The 20,150-nt window shown below is 34.0% G+C and overlaps 1 protein-coding gene across 1 annotated transcript in view; it reads left to right on the forward strand.

Moving 5' to 3' along the window:
- The first annotated feature begins 8,231 nt into the window (after window positions 1-8,231).
- The window catches only part of LOC147386234 (protein NRT1/ PTR FAMILY 5.5-like), a 32,556-nt gene continuing 20,637 nt past the window's right edge, over window positions 8,232-20,150 (forward strand). The window contains exons 1-2 of the mRNA XM_086422038.1: window positions 8,232-8,435; window positions 12,617-12,831. Coding sequence (XP_086278164.1) covers window positions 8,324-8,435; window positions 12,617-12,831 — 327 coding nt within the window. The 5' untranslated portion in view covers window positions 8,232-8,323. The remainder of the gene's footprint in view (window positions 8,436-12,616; window positions 12,832-20,150) is intronic.

A 20,150-nucleotide genomic window follows, 5' to 3' on the forward strand; every position in this document is an offset into this window, starting at 1 on the left:
TGCTTTGCTTTGGTTCAACTAACTCAGGTAGTTTCAGGCACGTTATCCATATGGACATCTTTGGTAAAATAAATCTCTTTTGGTTAACTCCACAATTCGTCTTGTTTGGAGCTATGGATGGATTAACTCATGCTGGTGTCCAAGATTTCTTTTACCATCAACTCCCGTATTCGATGAAGAGGTATGCTTATGCATTCACTGAAGCTATGATTCGAGGGGGAACCATTTTTTCTATATTTCTTGTTTTGATAACAAAAGCGCTAAGTGAGTGGGCAGGTGGTCCTTGGATCCCAAATGAGGTTGGTGATGCCATCACCGATTCTCGTATGGACATATATTTTCATCTATTATCTATAGTGTGCTTTGTGATTTTAAGTGCATTGCTTACCAGAATGTAGAAAACGATGGGGAACCGTTTTGTATCCCAAGGAGAGCAGATATATGGTTCCTGAACCTGTCATCTCAGAGGTATACATTGAGTATGACATGCGCCTCAGTCAAATTATCACGATTCTAGAAACAAAACGATAGGTATGTACAGATTTTATACTTTGATTTGCATTTTCTTATCATATTATCGTCGTTACGTTTGGCTTTGTTTCTATTTTGGAAAGATTGCTTAATAGACCATGTGGGAGGGGTTTTACAAATAGTCCCTAACTTTTGTAATATTTACAGTGCCTTCATTTTTTTCTTCTTTCTTAATGGTCCCTCAACCTCATATTTGTTTGTAATATTTTTGGAATATCCAAACTGCCCCTTTTCTCATGTACTTTACATACTTAAGTTTTTCAACTGAGATTGCAATCATTTCTAACCGTGAATGATGAATGGAGATTTGTATACTTTTAATTTTGAATATTTTAATGTGTTTTTTGATTTATTTCAACTATTTATAAAAAAAATGATGAGCAAAGTTGACATTTCATTGTTACTTTTGATTTGAATGTTTGTTTTGCAATTATAATATATGTGTTTTAGGTATTTCAAGAAGATCTATCTAGTAATGAAGTCAAAATATATATATATATATAAATTTTAACACTATCTGTGAAAGGAGGTAAGTGCAATTGTCAAAATGTTAGGGGGTCAATGTGGCATTATGCAAAACCATGGGGGGTCAAAGTGTAATTTACCTTTCAATTTAAAAACGTTGTTGGTAGATGAAAAAAATAGTAATAAATTAAAACAACTGAGATAAAAAAATTTATAAAGCTTTTAATGTGAACGGGGAATACCTAACACAAAATTTTTTTATCGCATGGCCAATGCCCGAGACAGGAGCAATCACATCACGAGGTTGTACGTGAACGAGGAATGGGTAGAAGGCGATGTGGCGGTAGCCAAGGGGATCGTAGATTTCTACTCGGAATTGTATACCGAAAGGGCTGTTAACAGACCAAAACCTGATCTACTAGAGTTTGATAGAGTCTCTGAGTTACAAGGCGAATGGTTAGAAAGACCCGTTGAAGAAGATGAGATATGGGATGCTATCTCAAGCATGAAGAGCGATAAAGCACTAGGGCCAGATGGCTTTCTTGTGGAATTCTACAAAGCTTGTTGGGAAATCATCAAGAGTGATTTTATTGCTCTAATCAATGAATTTTTTAGAGAGGGAGTGCTGGATCGTGACTCCAATTGTACTTTCATTGCTCTAATTCCAAAGATGGTAGGGATTGAAGATATAAAAGGCCTGAGGCCTATCAACTTGGTGAACACTAACTACAAAATCATCATGAGCATCCTTGCTAAAAGATTTAAATGTGTCATCCAAAGGTTAATAGGGTGTAATGAGAGTGCATTTGTCAAAGGGAGACAGATTCTGGATGGGGTTCTAATAGCAAACGAGTACATTGACTTTAGACTGAAATCTGGGAAAGTAGGTGTGGTGTGCAAGGTGGACTTTGTGAAGGCTTACGACCACGTCAACTGGCAATTTTTGAAATATATGCTGGAGAATATGGGCTTTGGCAGGAAGTGGATCACATAGGTTATGGCATGTGTGACTTCCCCTTCATACTCGGTCTTGGTAAATGGAACGCCCTACGAATTCTTTAAGAGTAAGAGAGGCCTCAGACAAGGGGACCCTCTATCTCCTTTCTTGTTTATCATAGTAACAGAAGCTTTTGGGAAGATGATGGAAAGAGGAGTAGAGTATGGATCTTTTTCAGGATTTTTAGTAGATACAGGCACTGTTATTATTTTGCATCTCCAATTCGCAAATGATACTCTAGTGTTCCTGGATGATTCCATAGACCAGACAAGGAGATTAGGCATATTGCTTTGTTGCTTCGAAGCGGTGTCAGGTATCCCAGTCAACACGAGGAAAAGTAAGGTTCTCCTGATCGGTTTGGCTAGATGCGTAACTCTTCTGGCAGCTTCGTTGGGTTGGCAAGTGGGTAGTCTTCCCCCTTCCTACTTGAGAATGCCTCTGGGGGCCCCCTACAGGAGGGTGGCGATCTGAGACCTGATAGTGGAAAAAATTAAAAGGATACTAGCAATGTGGCAAGCCAATTATTTATCCAAGGGAGGTAAACTAACTCTGATAAAAAGTGTTCTTTCTTGCATTCCAATATATTTTCTCTCTTCTCTCAATGCCTCAAAGTGTAGAACTAAATCTAGACAAGTTGTTCCGTAACTTTTTATGGCATGACAGAAATGGGAATAGAAAACATCATCTTGTGAATTGAAAACAAGTTTGCTCAACTAAGAAATAAGTTGGCATCGGCATTAGAAGACTTGGGGAAATGAACATGGCCTTGAGGGGGAAGTGGTTGTGGAAGTTTGGGAACGATGGGAACAACTTATGGAAACAAGTTATAAAGCAAGTATAAGTCAAGCCAGACATTGTGGGAAAGCGGACCAACCAAACAACCATATGGGTGCGGGATGTGGAAGGGCATCATGAAGATTATCCCCCTGTTCAAAGCGAGAATCAAGGTCAAAGTGGGTCAAAGTAGCCGAGTAAGGTTCTGGGAGGACACATGGTGTGGTAATCGACCTCTAATGGAGGTATTTCCAACGTTGTACTCCATATCCTCGAAGAAAGGGCAACCAATCACATCCGTCCGTCGAGCTATGGGCGAAGGCTGGGCATGGGACCTTGATTTTGAAGGGGTATTAATGAATGGGAACTTCAAGAAGTTGGCAGGTTAGTTGATGACGTTTCAAGAATGGGGCTATGTACGGGAAGGGAAGATGAGAGGATTTGAACGACAAGTAAGGATGGAAGATTTTCGGTTCGTTCATTTTACCAATCATTGATCAACAATGGGGTTTCGTTTTTTTCCCATGCTTCAATTTGAGGTTCAAAAGTGCCAAGCAAACTTGCTTTCTTCATGTGGACGGCGGCTCTAGGAAGGATTCAAACAACAGATTTGTTGATGCGGCGTGGTTGGTGTGGGGCGAGTTGCTGTATGTTACGTATAGAAATTAGAGAATCATCGAACCATCTTCTAATCCATTGCAAATTCTCACATGACATTTGGGATCATTTTTTAAAGTTATTTGGGGTTTCAACATGCTTACCGAGATAGTTAAAGATATCTTCATTGGTTGGTCGTCAATTGGACACGCGTTTGGTGGCACAAAGAGGACGTTGTGGAACCTTATGCCCTCCGCAGTTTGTTGGGGGGTGTGGATTGAAAGGAATAGGCACATTTTCGAGGGGAAGCAGAAAGATCGCCCACAAACAATTATGTCTATCTTGGGTCTTATCTTTTGTTGGTCCAAAGTTTTTAAGGAGCTTAGTGGTTTTTTTGTTTTGAAGATTTTGTGTTTAAGTGGGATGGGATTTGTTGTTATGTTCGTGAGTAGTTTTGTCTTGTAAGGTTCTCCCAGATTGGTCATCTCGATCAATTTGATTTTGATTCATGAATACAATGCTATTTATAAAAAAAAATAAAGCTTTCAATGCGTGACAACCAGCTTTATTTTATATTAAAAGAGATGGATCGGGCTGAAGTATCTGTTGCAATTTTCTTTAAAAAGAAAAATAATAAATTGGTCTTTGTAATTTAATACATTTAGCCCTATGGCTCACCCAATCCAGCCCATTTCTATTTGGCCCAAGTTACCTGAATATAAAGTTCAACCCACTACCTTAAGGCCCAAATCCGAGCTATCCATCACGTTTCATTTGTGGAAAGAAAGTGCATATGGTCCCAAGGTCCACTTGTATTGGTTTTATCAGCCAAACTGTTTTCTTTGAATAATGTTGAAGTATCTTGATGAAAAGCATTTATGATTCCTATACACTTTCACTTCAGGTGCAATCTTAAGGTCACTCTTGTACGACTCATTTTCTTTTGGACTCATCTCCTACATGCCTTTCCTTTGCGGTTTCGATTTTCTTTTCCCTCTTTTAGCTCTCCTTGAAAACGATTGAATATTAAAAAATAAAATAAAATAATTCTCTCTATTTTGGCTCATAGATGTCAATCTCATCTTTGGGTTCAAAAGAAATTCCGCTTAGTTCAAACCTAGTGGGATTATCTCTTTAATCAAAAGAATGAATAATCATTTCTTTACCAATTTGACGATTGGGGATGTTACGGATTCCCAAAGATCATTTATCCCTACGAAAATGTGTACTAATCCCTAAAAGAATTATTTTCATCTGAATTTGTGATATTCCTCTTATCTGAACCGTTCCTTTGACAGAGACCTTCAACTATGGGTCGTTGAAGCTAGGGGTGTCAATGGATAGCCGAAATTCGAATTCGAATTCGAAAAATCGGATATTATCCGAAATTTTCGGATAGCGGATTCGGATTCGGATAGTTTTGAATATCCGATAATGTTTCGGATACGAATTCGGATATCGATAAATTCGATTCGATAATATCCGATCCGAAATCAATAATATAAATATCATTTTATTTAATTTTAAAATTAAAGCATTTTCTCTTTCGTTAGGGTTAGAAGTTCTTAAAGAAGTTGAAGTTCTGTCGAAGAACACTCGACCTCCTCGCGGCGAAGCACAGATCTACAGTTCTATCGAAGTCGAACGCCCTGTCGTCGTCTTCAACGATCTCACGCAGCGGCTCAGCTCTTCCTCTTCATCGCGGCATCGCCTCACGACGTCAAACCCTCGCAATCGCAATCTCAGGCAGCGGCTCAGCCCCTCATCGCCTCACGACCCCACCTCTTCCATCACGGAGCGATTCAAAGCTGGAAGGTGGAAGAGATGCTTTCCTTAGCAGCAGTATGCAGATGGTGTTCTCAATGGGGTTCATCTACTTGCAGGTGATGGACGCTTACAGCAAATTTGGGGATGATGTTGAATCGATGGTTTTTTACCTATTGGAGACTGGCAGTAGCAACGGATGCAAAGGGAAGGCAACCGAGCGAGCAATAATCAAACCAGATTGATAAAAAGGTTTGAGAGAGGAGTGTAGAGTTTTAGTGGCTTTCTTCTGTTTATAGATTTAGGTAAAATAGGTGAAGTAGTAAAATCATCTCCTGTACCGGAAGCTTTTGAGAACACGCCAAACACATTTTAGAAGGTTAAATTCAATGGAAGTTTATCCATCTAATGGTTTGTTTGTAACACATTCTCTGAGATGATTTTCAATTTCTTCTTTTATAAAATAAAAAAATTTTATGAGCCTCATGGTGTTAGATGTGTTTTTATATTTTATTATTTTTATTTTTTATTCAATAGATTTAAATAAATTTTCGGATAGCAAATAAGTTTCGAATAGTAAATAAATTTCGGATAAATTACGGATAGTTTTCGAATCGGATAATATCGGATATCCGATAATTTATTCGGATACGAATTCGAATATTAATAAGTAATATCCGATCGGATTCGGATTCGAATTCGGATATCACTAAAAAAATTCGAATTCGGATTCGGATATATCACTATCCGTTCGGATACCTATCCGTTGACACCCCTAGTTGAAGCTAGAAAAGTCCTAGAAGGAAAAACACTTCCTTACCAAAAATAAAAAAAACACAGGAAAGTTTCTTGACTGAAATCTCTCATGAAAATGGTTGAATGTAAGAAAAAATATATATATATTTAAAATTTTCAAAAAATAAAATTACTAATAATTTTTTTCTTTTGGATTTTAATTTTAAATTTGCGAGTTCTATAACCATCCTTTCTCGTAGACCCAACGACCCTTAGTAAGACTTCTTACTAATTTAGTCATGTCAGTTGTACCCTAGCTCCATTAGTAGCTCCTTTTATTGTAAAATAACAGTTTCCTTAATCAGTAAAGAAAGTTTCCAATAAATCTAGGTCACATCGAAAAACATGGTAAGATGTCATTGGAATGTAGAGAACGAAATTTTAAGAATATAATGATATTTCATAGTTGGATTTTAATTTTAAACTTTTAGAAATTCAACAGTCGACATTTACCAAAACCTTGGATCTAGCCAAAAAAATTAATAATGTTTTCTGAATTTTATTTAAACTATGATCTACACCATGAACTTAGAGGGTTGCTGGCCCAATGTTTTCCAGATATCGAAACTTGAGGCAGAGTGCTCGGTTGCTGGCCCAATGTTTTCCAGATATCGAAACTTGAGGCAGAGTGCTCGACTAACTGGTGTCTTGAGGCGTAGGCCTCGAGGTGTGAAATGCAAGCCTCGCATGCATGATATTTTTAAATAAATTACATAATATTTAATTATTATTAAAAAATTTTAAAAATAAGACAATTTTTGCATATTGTTTAATTTCAAATTTCAAAAAAGGTTTAATCCATTGCAATAAATAATGATATAAAATATTATGTAACAAGATTGAGCTCAATTGGCTCTGAATACTTTCCACGCGTGGTAAAAAATTTCAATAAAACTATGCGTGCAGGGGACCATCGATTTTCCTCTACACATGCACTCGCATCTCGAGAAAAAACAATTATTGTTTTCTACCAACAAATACACTCTCATCAATGCAACTCGGAGAGTTATTTCAAAAAAACTTTAGCATTTTTCAAAGCATTTATGGGAATAAAGCATATTCAGAATCTCCAAAAGCTCTCAAGATTCCAACTGAAAAAAAAAATTTGCGTACGTGTAACATTTCTAAGTGTTATTTTAAATATTAACAAAAACGTAGCGTGTAAAATAATACAAAATGCCACGTTCTTGTAACATGGAGGGTCCCTTAAAATTTTGAAGCGGACTGACCTGCTTCAAAATCGGACTCGTACACAGTTGAAACACTAAAGAGTCCTACTAGTCTTACTAATTAGTAAGGATTTCACCCTCATTAAGAGTCCTTGGGTTCCCCTCAACTTCTGGCATCCAAAAAACATGATTCAATGTTTCGATTGTAAAGGATAAAATTTTATGAAATAAAAAAAAAAAAAAAAAAAATCCTCAAAAAATTATTTTTCACCGTTGAATATCAATTTTAAGTTTGAGAGTTATGTGAAAATTTGATAATCGCGTCAATTTTCGAAACCTTAGATCAAGTTCAAAAAATTATTATTATTATTATTAAATGAGTTTTTCGAAATAACTTAGAGGATTGTGGTGTTAGATTGCTGAGGTGATAAATCATTTGAGCAAAACAGCCCTTAGTAAGGCTCAAATCTTTACTAAGTTAGTAAAATGTTTCTCAAACACTAAAATTTCTGTTGAAATAAGAAAACCTCACACTATGGCACGTCCCTTTTTATCATTAGGACTAGCAATGATTTGAAATATATTCGATGTTCAAATCGATCCGATCCGAAAAAACATAAAAGTTTTGGACTTTCGACTCGAATTTGAATTGAAATCTTAGATCAAAAATAATTTTGGATCAGATTCAGAATCTACATAAAAAAATATCCAATCTAACATAATTTAATAAAAAAAATATATATTCTTAATTTCATATAAATACATATAGATAAAATGTTTTAATCTTTTTATTTTCTTCTATGTATGTAGTTGGAAAGTACAATTTTTAAAATTTTATATAATTTTATATATTTTAAATTTTTTGAATATTGATAATTTGAAAATAAAGCATGTCTTCAGATCCGTTTCAGAATTAATGATGAAATGAAACTAAAGGATTAAAAATACATATTTACAAATTTTCGGATCAGTATTAAAGTAGTACTGGTCTGGAAACGAACAGATCCGTTGTCAACTTAATCATCCTCTTAAAAAGGGTCACAATGCTTTACTTCTTTTCTTGTCCTTTTGTGGGATGGGTGAGCCTAGTTTGAGTCTAGACAATCCAAAGTCGTCGGCTAAAATGTAAGTCTTTGTTTCTCTTTTCATTTGAAAATTCAATAACATTACCAACTGTCCACCGAAAAAGAATTCACACCACTGCCGTCTGTGAAGTGAGGAGGAGGTTTCGATGGGATTGGGATGGGATGATACGAAACTTAAGATTTTCTTCTGTTATTTGAGTTTCGGCGTAGGAGTCCAAGAAAGCCTCAGTTTGTTGAAGCGAAGTTATCCTATCTTAGGTAATTTCGATGAAACCCTCTAATTATGATCTCATGTTTAATTAGATAATTAATGACTTGGATACATTGTTGGAATTTGTGTGTTGTTCTGTCTCACCATTGATTTATAAAAAAAGTTTTCTCATGTCTAAAAAAAAAGTCAAGTTTAATTTATAAATAAAATAAACAAAGATTATTCAAGATATTGAATTTTAGATGTAATCATTGTTTTTAAACTTAAAAATTGGAGCGACTCATTAATTTTAGACTAATTAATGCCCCTATTTTTCTACCCAAAACCCATTATGATTATGAACATGGTACCCTCCTCTACAACTTTAAGATATATATCTCCTTCGACCCTTAACCTCGAGAGTGAGAGAGTATTTTTGAAAAATAGATATAATAGATTTTTAGGTTGAAAAGGGTCTTCTTTGAGAGGTTAAAGTCGATGAATTAGAGAAGGTACTTCTATTTTGAGGGAATCATGTAAAAATTTTGTGATTAAAATTCATGTTAAATAAGTTAAAAAGCTTTGAAGTGGTTAAGTCTTTGAGTTTGTGGAAAAAAGTTAAAAAGCTTCAAGATGGTGAGTTTTGTGGAGAAAAATCAAGGATTTTTGTGAGAAAATTAAGGGTTTTATAAGTAAGATTTTTAATTAAGGGTTTATAAGTAAGATTCTTAAGCCGAGTCAGTACATTTTTAAACAGATTTGTCTGAGTTTTCCAGTAGACTTGTTTAAATTTCCAGGGAGACAAATCAGTTCCAACAGTTCTATAGCGAAGTCGCCTCGAAATCCTTTCCAGTCAACTTTGCCAAGTTTCGAGTTGACTCGATGCGATGTACAACGAGTGTTGTTTTGCTTACAGATCACCGACCAACACTGGATTATGACGTAAAAAATAAAGAGAAAGTTTCTCTTTCCTACCCACGAATTTTTATTTTAAGATTCCAGATTTTAAAAAGAGAGATTTACATGACAGACCTATCTGTTACAATTTTATTACATAAACTCCCCTACACTCTCAAGTTTGTTACATGGAAAAACATAAAAAAAAAAAAAAAAAACACTTACTTTATGAATTATACCACCATGACTTATTTAGTAAGATTTCAAATCCAACAACACAGACTTCTAGATTGCATATAAAAAAACTCAGATTCCACATAAAAAATTAAAATAAACATATCTTTTTTATCTTGATAGTAGATTTAAAAATGGATGGATATCGAACCCCAAATTTAAAATTAAAATTCAATGGTGAGAATTATTTTTTTGTTTCAATTTTTTTTTCATATGTCAAATCATGTTTTTGAACGCGAAAAATTAATGTGGTTAGAATCCACTTCAAGGTATGTTAAGTAACAAATTAACTACAAAATTTTAGAAATTTATGACGTGGATCCCGCTCCAAGATTTGCCCCATAACAAATGATAAATTGAGATTTGGTGGACAACGAACTTCATAAAGCAAGGCTCCCTTGGAATTGTTAGAATTCCAAACGAGCTTTTGTAATAAAAATACACCAATTAAGTTTTTGCGAAAAGGTCATGGAGCCCACATGGATTATAATAATGGAAATGGAACACCACACAGCCTTTTTAGATTAAAAAGAAACTCATGAATTAAAAAACAAAAATTTTCAAACTTGATCCAAAGGTATTGAAAATAAGCGCTTAACTATTTTTATTTTTTATTTTAAAATTTATAGAATTTCGTCCTCTGTAACACTCTGGCATTGGATTATGATTTTGAATTCAAGATCATTTAATCAACAAATTTCGTGTTTTCAGTGTGGTTAGGAGAGAGATATATTTTCTTTTATTACTTACATGTCATATGTCAATTCTGTGTTGGGCTGTGAGCAAAATATCACTCATTTTACAAATATAATACCAATACCAAAAATGCTTTTTAGCTCACAGTCCAATGGCCATTTGACATGTGGAGAAAATGACATCAATAATAAAAGAGAATTTCTCTCTCCTACTATGATGAAAAATGAAAATTTCATGATCGGATCACCCTGTAGCAATCAAAAACATGATCTGATGCCATAACATTATAGAGGACGAAATTCTATGAACTTTAAAAAAATGAGAAAAATGAAAGAAAAAAAAACTTTATTTTTCACTATTGAATTTTAATTTTAACATTGCTTTTTAATATGAATTTTTTCATAAAATCTACAAGGCTGTGATGTTAAATTGACAATATGATAATCCATGTGGTCTCAATGATCCATGCCCACCCTCCTTTTTTCTTGACCCACTTTCCCGTTTCTCTTTGTTTTCACTTTCCTCTCCCTCATATAGAAAAGGCAATGTAAAAAAAGAATTATAAATACCATAAGCAGTCCAAAAAGATAATGTTTACATTGATATTACTGGCCTCCACATAAAAGATGGTACATTTTTATTATCCCCATTAAATATAAAAAAATTATTTAAAGGACCCTGGTAGAGGGGCTTTTTTCTAAATAGTTTTGGACGATCTCTTACTAGTCCATTTATGAAACTCTTCTTTTCAAAACAGTCCATGAAGCTCATCTCCCACATTTCTCACGATTGAATGTCCTAGCTGTTTGAACTCATTGTTTTCATAAAAAAAAATGAATTTTTGACATCTCAATTGAATTTTGAAGACTTCATTTTGTTTGAAATGAATTAACAAGGAAAAAAAATCATTTTCAAGAAAATTTTCAAACATTTTGAAAAAAAAGATTTTTTCACTTTTTTTTTCTTAATTTTTGAAAATCAATAAAGAATGGTTCTTTTGGGTTGAAGTCAACTAAACAAGTCGTTATCTCAAGTTTTTAGTTGATCTTTCCATGTATTTTAATTAAAAAAACTCAAAAATTAAAACGGGTGGATTTTACGAATGTGTCGAGTTTATCACTTTTTATTTAAGAAGTGGTGAACTCGATGGTAAATAAAAAAATGTGGTGAGTTTGCCAATAATAAGAGATAGTTAAGAAATTAATTTACTAAATGCCCTATTAAGGTACTGTGCAAAACTTAGAGACTATATAGAAATAAATCCCTCTGTTGGAATCATTTAAGTAATTTCTCCTTAATAGGTCAATTTAAGCCTTTTCTCCTTCATTTTGTGTCACCATATATCGTTACCCATATGTTATGTCTCACATTAATTTTTTTACTTTTCTAAAATAATATATTTCTTCCTCTCTTCTATTCTTTTCCTTTCTTTATCAATTTTTGTACTTTTTTAAGCAAATTAGTCAAAACTTTATAAATTTCTCTTTTATTCTATTTCTTATCATTGCTAGCATGCAATATAATTGGAATACTTAGAAAGGGAATTCGAATAGAAAATAGTAATATTTGCAAAGAAATTCGTTAAGTAGAATTGAATTGATATATTATACAGAGGAAATTATTGAAAAATAATATTCAATTGTATTTTTATTTTTCAATAAATATAAAATATTCCTTTTACTATAGGAATTTTCAACTATTTAAATATAAAAATAATTCTTTTTTTTCTCAAATATAAAATAATGATATTATTTATTAAAATGAATTAAATTTGGAATTTGAATTATAGAAATGTGTGATTAGCTGAATCGATGTGAAAATATAGAGACAAAGGGCTGATTTTTGAATAGAAAAAGAATGGATCTGTAGGGTCCCCAGTGAATTGGCTTATTCGAAAAAAGCCGTGTTCTTTGGAAGATCTATCTCGTGTCTCATATTGCATGGCTCCACTTTGCAAGAATTCCGAATCATTCTCTTAAAGCTCATCCTCTTTATGATAAATAAAATTCTAGTGGTCTTATTTTATTGAGTCGTGATAATCTGACTACCCCATGTGGCACATCCAATCAACTCTCCTGATGTTACAAATTCAGGAAATGTAGATCTGTATGTCTCAGGATACACTTTTGTATCCCGAGGCATACAAATCGACAGTTCCAGAACTTGTCCCGTCAGGAGAGTCAATTGAGTGTGCCATGTAACATAGTCAGATTATCATGATTCTATTTATCTAATGCATGTGAGGCCCCCAGGCAAGAATGCCTCTCCTAATGGCTCGGGGTCTGAAAACATTGCACCAAAGAGCAGATTCCTTAGATCCAATATAGTATTTTGGAAGGAAAAGGAGTTGGTTAACCAAAAAGACTGAGTTGGTTTGAGAATGATAAACCTGCAACTATAGAAATAACTCTTTTCATCACAGTTGCAGTCGTTGTGGTTCTATATGTGGAGAACACGGTATTCAACTTGATGACATTCTTCACAGAATACATGTTTATAAGGCCCATTTTGGCCGCAGCTTATACGAATGTGATTGATGCCATGTCGGGAATTATGGGAATCGTTGGAGCGATCTTGGTCGATGTTTACCTCACCCATTATGGCATGCTCTTCTTCTCCTCAATCTGCTATTTCCTTGTAAGTTCTTTACCCCTATAAACATATTGATTTGCTGGGTTGGACAGATGGGCTATCTTTTGGGCCAATAGATCTATAGGTCGGGGCTTCGATTGTTATTATAAATCTAATAGATCGACCAGGCGGGTTTTATTTTGCATGCCACTTGTATAAACTGGTTAAGCCTTATATATATCCCCTGTAGGGATGGCAATGGGGAGGGTATGGGCCGATTTTAGTTAAACTCGGACCCAACCCGCTCTGACCCTAATTTGAGTATGATTTTTTTAACCCATCCGCGCTCCTAATTGTTTTTCTAAAACTTGGCCCACCCCACCTTTTCAAAGGAGCAACTCACCAACAAGTAAAAGTCGAGGTGCCAATAGAAGCTCTCTCTCTCTCTCTCTCTCTCTCTTCCTTAGATTTCAGTTATTTTTGGATTTAAGATTTAATATGATCCTAATCAAAATTATAAATAACTACTGAAATCGTTTGAATTAGAGTTAAAATGTTTTGAAACGTTGAGATAATAATTTAAGCCAAAAAATTCTAATGTTTTAATGTTGTGTTTAAATCTTTAATTAGGGTGTGATAAGTAATTTAAGAAATTGGGCATGGTGGAGCAGATTGGTGGGGCGAGGAATATCAAAACCGTCCCCACCTCGAGTTGGTTAATCATTTTTAATATCAAAACCATCCCAAAACTGAATTTATTTTTCATTTTTAATACTAAAACCGTCCCAAAACCATTTAAAAGTGTAAAAACCCAACCTTATATGGGCAGGTCAAGGCGAGGCACCAGTGGAGCGGGGCAAACTTGCCATCCCTAATCCTTTAGAAAAGAGAGTTTCTATTACTACACCAACTTTTGCTAATTCCATCCCAGGATGTGTGCTAATTATATGGTGATTTACATAAGAATTAGGGTGACATTAGTAAATGTTGGTATGGCAATTAAATCTTTCCTAGAAAATCAGGTGTGCTTTATTCGGTACAAAGGGATATTGAGTCGTGCTGGGGTGACACAGGATTTACTGTGATTCTCACAATACTGATGTGGACATGCATACATAACCGTAGATGATTTTTACTCGTATCGTGAGGAAACACATTTATCGTTATGTGCACATCCCACGTCAGACTTGTGAGAATCACAATAAATTCTTTTTGTCATTTCAGCATTTTCCAGGGATATTTTATACAGATTCCCACAAAATGATTTCGAAAAAACTTACTTTGATCCCTTTGGTATTTCTGTTGTCCTCTCAGCCATTTTTGGCCAAGGCTCAAGCATCCATTGGAGGTATCCCATGGCATTATTTCGTCAGTTTAGCATGGTTTTCTATTAATAGAAAGAGTCGTGCCACACTGCCCACGTTGGACACTGAGTTCAACATTGCACTGATGTGACAGTGCATGCATAACCATTCATTGTTTAAATTATATATTGAGGAAAGAGATCTATGGTATCTTGTCGTTGCCACATCAACATAGTGTTGAACACAGTGTCTAACAAAGTTAGTCTAGGATTTTTCTAATAGAAAATCGATCACTTAACTATAAAGGGCTGGTGAAACAGAGATTTGCTATTTGGAAATTTATATGCTAAGAAGATGAACCAATGGCATTATGCCATGTGTATTGAAAAAAAATACTAAATAAAACACTGAAACTGTTCCCAAATTTTCTCTCTAATAACCATTTGCTCTAGGATTGACAACAGCCGGTTAAGCCTTTTACTTACTCCATACCCAAATTTAACACATATACCCATATTGTAATATACACATATCCGAATTTTTACCCAAATTTTAGGTGGATAATCACACCCGATTTCTTTCCTGAATTTTGGGTCATTTAAATTTTTACCCTCTCCCACCTAAATCTTTTACTTCAATAATAAGAATTATGTAATAAAAAAAATTCTACAACATCATGTAATCAAATAGATATATTATAAAATCAAGCTCACCTCATTGAATTTCTCTATGAATGGAGAGATCCTATGAGAAGGGGGAGACTAGAGAGTAGAGAAGAAAAATTCTAATTATTTAAGTATATTTTATATAAAATATAGCATATGTTCATTGGGTTACAGGTTATCGCGTAGGATATAGCATATGTTCATTGCTGACCCTACAATTATTTTTGGATAAAGGGATATTGGGTAGTATGACCCAAATTCTTAACCCGGTAGAAAACTTTGCCCATATCAAATTTATTTGGGTCAGATGAGTTGAGTAAGCGGTTATTATCCGACTCATTGCCAACCCTAATTCACTCTCTTGCTCATTTAATACACATGGCGTCCTACCATTAATTGGTTTATTAGCTTAGCACATAAATTCTAAATAACAAATTTGTGTTCATGAGATAACTAGGACCACACCTTAAGAAGTTGAGATCTTGAGTTCGAATCACCCCTTAGTGGTTTCTAGTGTGTTTGGTAGTGAACAACAATGTTTGAGAATTAGTCGAGTTATCTAACAGGCCTGGGTACCTTGGAATCGAAAAAATGAAGATTTTAATCAACCACTGAAGGACTCAAGATCCTGTACACCTAGGAATTGCGTAGAGATTTTATATCCATTTTCTTCTTGCATGTCGTGTGACTTTGTCTTCTAGATTCACTAAAATGGCCCACCCCTTATTAAATTCACGTACCAAAAATCAAACTTCGGTTGTTGGACATATTTTGTCTCAACAATTGAGATACAAAGGTAAGACATTCATGCATTAATAGACCTATACCCTTCTGTTCTACGACATGTGGACCTCATAATTTTTGGTACTGTTAACATGTATTGCTTTTCTTCATTTGTTATTCCACCTTGCATCTTAAAAAGTGAGATATGATTTACTAGAGGAATGCTAATTGGTTTGGTAGTGTTCACGTTGAATCTTTTCAGAACTTTTCAATTTATTGCCTGAGATAACATCAACTGATTGTTCTTCCTATTTCTATTGATCTGTATTCCAAAGATTTGTTTTGATGTACCAAAATCTTTCATAGAAAATCCCTTTAAAGTTATTTTTTCAACCTTGTTATTTCAATCATGCTTGAGCCTGCGACAAACATATCATCATACAATAAATAGAAGAATAATGTAGGAATCACTATACTTCTTGTAATAACAAAAATGGTTAGCATGACACAAAGTATACCCAATATTAGACATGAAATTATCATACGTGATGTAGTATTGTCTAGATACCTGCTTTAACCCATACAAGTTCTTGATTTTACATATCATATCCCACTTTCCCGTTGTCAAGTACCTTTGTGATTGTTGCATATAAATATCTTCATTCAAGTCACCATGTAGAAATGATATTTTTACATCTAACTATCCTAGATACAAGTCTTCTGCTATCACAATACTCAAAACAGATTTGACAATGGATAATTTCACAATAAGAAAAAATATCCATGTGAAGTCAATACTTGAATTTCGTTGGAAACCTTTCATAATCAATTTGGCCTTATATCTCTTGGTCTCATCATGTTCTTCTTTCAATTTGTAGACCAACTTATTATGTAAAGTTTTCTTGCCCTTGGGTAGCTCAACCAAATTTCATATTTAATTTGATGCTAAAGAATTCATCTCATCATCAATAACAAGTTTCTACTTATTTTTTGTCTCAATTTCCATAACTTCTTCAAGATACTCTAGTTCACCATTGTCAATCAATAATAAATAATGCAATGAGGATAAATCCCGAGCTGGAGGTGTTTCCTTAGGTAAATCTTGTAGATCTCCTTAGTGGAGGTAAGGGGGGCATGAGTAAGAGAAGTTTGAATTTTTTACTTGAATATTTCAATCAATAGGTTTTAGTATACTCCTTGATGATATTTAATCAAATTCCACATACCTATCATCTTTAGGACTTTTTAAAGCTTTTATTTTCTTTATGACTTTTGTTTATACATAATTTTTTTTTATGGATTATGACATCCTTACTCCTAATGATTTTCCAATTTTCTTGGTTCCAAAATCAGTAGTCAATCTCAGCAGTATCATATCTAATGAATATGCATTTTATGGATTGAGGGTTTAATTTACTCCTTTTATTTGAATCTATATTAACATAAGAAGTATAATATAAAATTCTCAAGTATGACAGATTTACTTATTTTCCAATCCATGCTTCTTCTAGTAGGCCAAAGTCTAATGCAATTGAATGTCCTCCGTAAATTAAGTAAGCAAAAAATTTTATAGCATCCATCCAAAAAGATTTAAGCAATCTGTTGTCTAATTTTACGAATGCAAATATACGTATCAAAACAAGTAATAAAATGATGAGAAAGTATCGTTTCCACAGAAACTTAATACCAATCAATTGTTAATTACTAATCTATCTCACTCTAATTTTATCCAAACAATAGTAAAAATAAAGTTTAAAAATAAATAAGGAAAATAACACAGATAATAAATTTTAAGATTAAGATCAATAAGTGATAAAACATATGCTTATAATTTCTCCCAAACAATCTACTTGATTAAATTTTGCTTCCTTCTATAATAAATTAATCTACTATGATTGTCACCCAAGAGTACTAAATTCTCTACAAGTCTCTGTCGATGGTAATGTAAAAATACCTTCTTAGATTAACTTGATCGTAGTACTTTTATAGATTGCAAAAATGTAAATTGAACAAATATTATAATGAAACATGGGTAAGTAGGATTGGTTCTATAAGGACAATCGTGATTCACATTTTCATTCGAATTGAAAATCAAAACAGAATTTGAAAACAAATTCTTTAAAACAAAATAGAAAATTGCAACTAAGAAATAAATTAAAACTGAAGAAAGAAATTAGACATTGAAAACAATGTAAAAGGGCTTAGAGAACTCAATTCAACCCTTGCAAGTCATCTGTATTGCTGAATAATTCTAATTTTAATTCTATCAACGTAACAAGTCATTACTTGTGGATCGAAAGATAAATCGATTAAAAACTGATTATAACCAAAGAATATCCATATGAATCCTGAACTTAGAAGAGATTATCCGACTTATATCTCAATTTATCACAGAGCATGATTATTCTTGAACTTATCTAAGCAATAATCATCAAAGTTTGAATTAGAGGTACAAGTTGGATAATCTCATCATAAAATGCTTTACTAGATCACAATATAAAATAGAGATAATAGAATTAGAACAACAATGTTAAGATGAACTTGCTCTGACATCCTTGATCTCTCTAAGGAGAGTCTAGCCGATCATCATAAAAGTAAGTTACAACAACTGTAAACAGGTCAAATGTGGTAGAGAAGAAGTTGAAGAAAAATATGTTGCACTTTTGATTCCTCTTTTGATGATCTCACATAAAATTACAAATAGAACTGAAAAAGAGAAATTAAAAGAAACACTATTGATGCTTTCACTACAATCAAGAATTATTTCTCTAAAAATCAAAAGAATTACAGAGGATTACAGAAAGAAGAAGAGACAGAGAGGAACCCCTTTCCTTTGGGACAACCCATCAATTTATAGATTTATATTCGAGTTATTAGGTCAGATTTTTGCTTGAATTGATTCGAGAAGGGTCTTCAGTTACAACAGCCAAAGCATCTAGAATGTTCAGCTCGAATCTTGAGGCACATTTTCTCGAGATTACAAGAGAGCAGTAGGGACCTACCGCGGAGTGGTGACATGGCACTCTTTGGCTCCGAGATTTGGTTGGCTGCTGTGGCGTCCCGCCAAACGCTAACAAAATCCTTATGTCAGATCTCGAGGTACTAGGTGGCACCTCGAAATTTCGGCATAGTCTCCTCTGTTTATGTTAGCATTCCAAGGCGTTCAACCTGTACCTGATAAACGACATACAATCCTGCATATAACAAACAAAATATAATACTAGCGGAGACCTATATACGTACGATATATCAGAGTGCGGAAGAAGAAATTATAATACAGGATTATATGAAAATTTCTCACTCTAACATAAGTCTTATCGCTCAGAAAAAAATCTATAATACTTTTTTTAGACAAATCGACACCACTAGGGGTAATAACCCCAATATTCACTAAATGACGAATTCTGGTTGTCTGTCTGACCCACCAGATGATTTTCACTCGTGCTCTATACCTGTCTCGCCAAGCTTCGATCTGAAACTAAAAAAATGGAGAAGAAAAGGGTGAGTAACAATGGTTACTCAGTAAGGAAGAACACAATTTCTGCCAATAACCTCTTCTAACATGAACGAATAAGCATACTAAATCATTTTAAAGTCTGTAAAATTTTACAAAAGAAACTACGATTAACTGGTACATATACCCAGTGAAGAGCAACTAAACATTTTAAAACTCACATTACATCAATCAACAGTACTTACTATAACATTCTCGTTTTATACAAATCTAATTGATCAAATTGAAATAAAATATGGATTTCATATATATATATATATATATATATGGAAATGTTCAGCACTAAGTTTTACTTTTACATAGAATATGACATGATCTCTATGATTAGAAGATCATCCTATTTTAATACACGTTGAAAAATCGTGACCGTCCATTTTTGTAATCAATGATAGGGTTAGAAGTTTGGAATGAGCTGATTTTTGTAAGGATGATCTCCTCACCATAGAGATCATCCTCACCAAAAATCAGCTCATTATAACCCATGTATTTGTTAAAGTGTGTGGTTTATATATATATATATATATAAAAATAAGCAACAGAAACATAATACACAATGGTGGAGTATTAGAATTAGAGAGTTGGGATTCACGACTGGATCGCTCCCAGTCGGGACATGATGTTACAATTCTTTTCTGGCTTTTAGTTCCTGATTTTGTGGTCGGTCGTTGCACTTACCACGTTTGGTTGACCATTTATCTGGCTCAGGCTGGCCGTTTGACGTGACCGTAAGCAATGGGTCTCTTTTCGATGTGTTAGAACGTTCGACTACTATAGATTGTTAGTGATCACTGTCCAATCATCTTCGTCTATGCCTATCAGGCGTGCATGTGATTCCCAAATATACAGACCATTCGTATACGACCACCTTTACATTACAAGTTCACTGGTAAAGATAGAGAGGAATATCCCGGATTCCAGTTGTGACTCCACTCTCATATGCGTTCCATACCACGTATGAACTTGGTGGTCCCTACCGTACATCCCAAGATAGTACACCACTCCGGATGATATGACGCACTATCCCTTCAGGCATTCACAAACTCTTTAACAGCTCACAAAATAGTTACATATATATATATTATTTTTATTTGAAAACAAAATAGAAATTAACAATATAAGGTTGAGAATAGATATCGAGTTTCCTACCATGCAAGTGTGGCCACCCGGCCTAAAATAAAT

Source organism: Akebia trifoliata, chromosome 14 (assembly GCF_017979445.1).
Source record: "Akebia trifoliata isolate Shusen 1 chromosome 14, ASM1797944v1, whole genome shotgun sequence".
Classification (NCBI taxonomy): Eukaryota; Viridiplantae; Streptophyta; class Magnoliopsida; order Ranunculales; family Lardizabalaceae; genus Akebia; species Akebia trifoliata.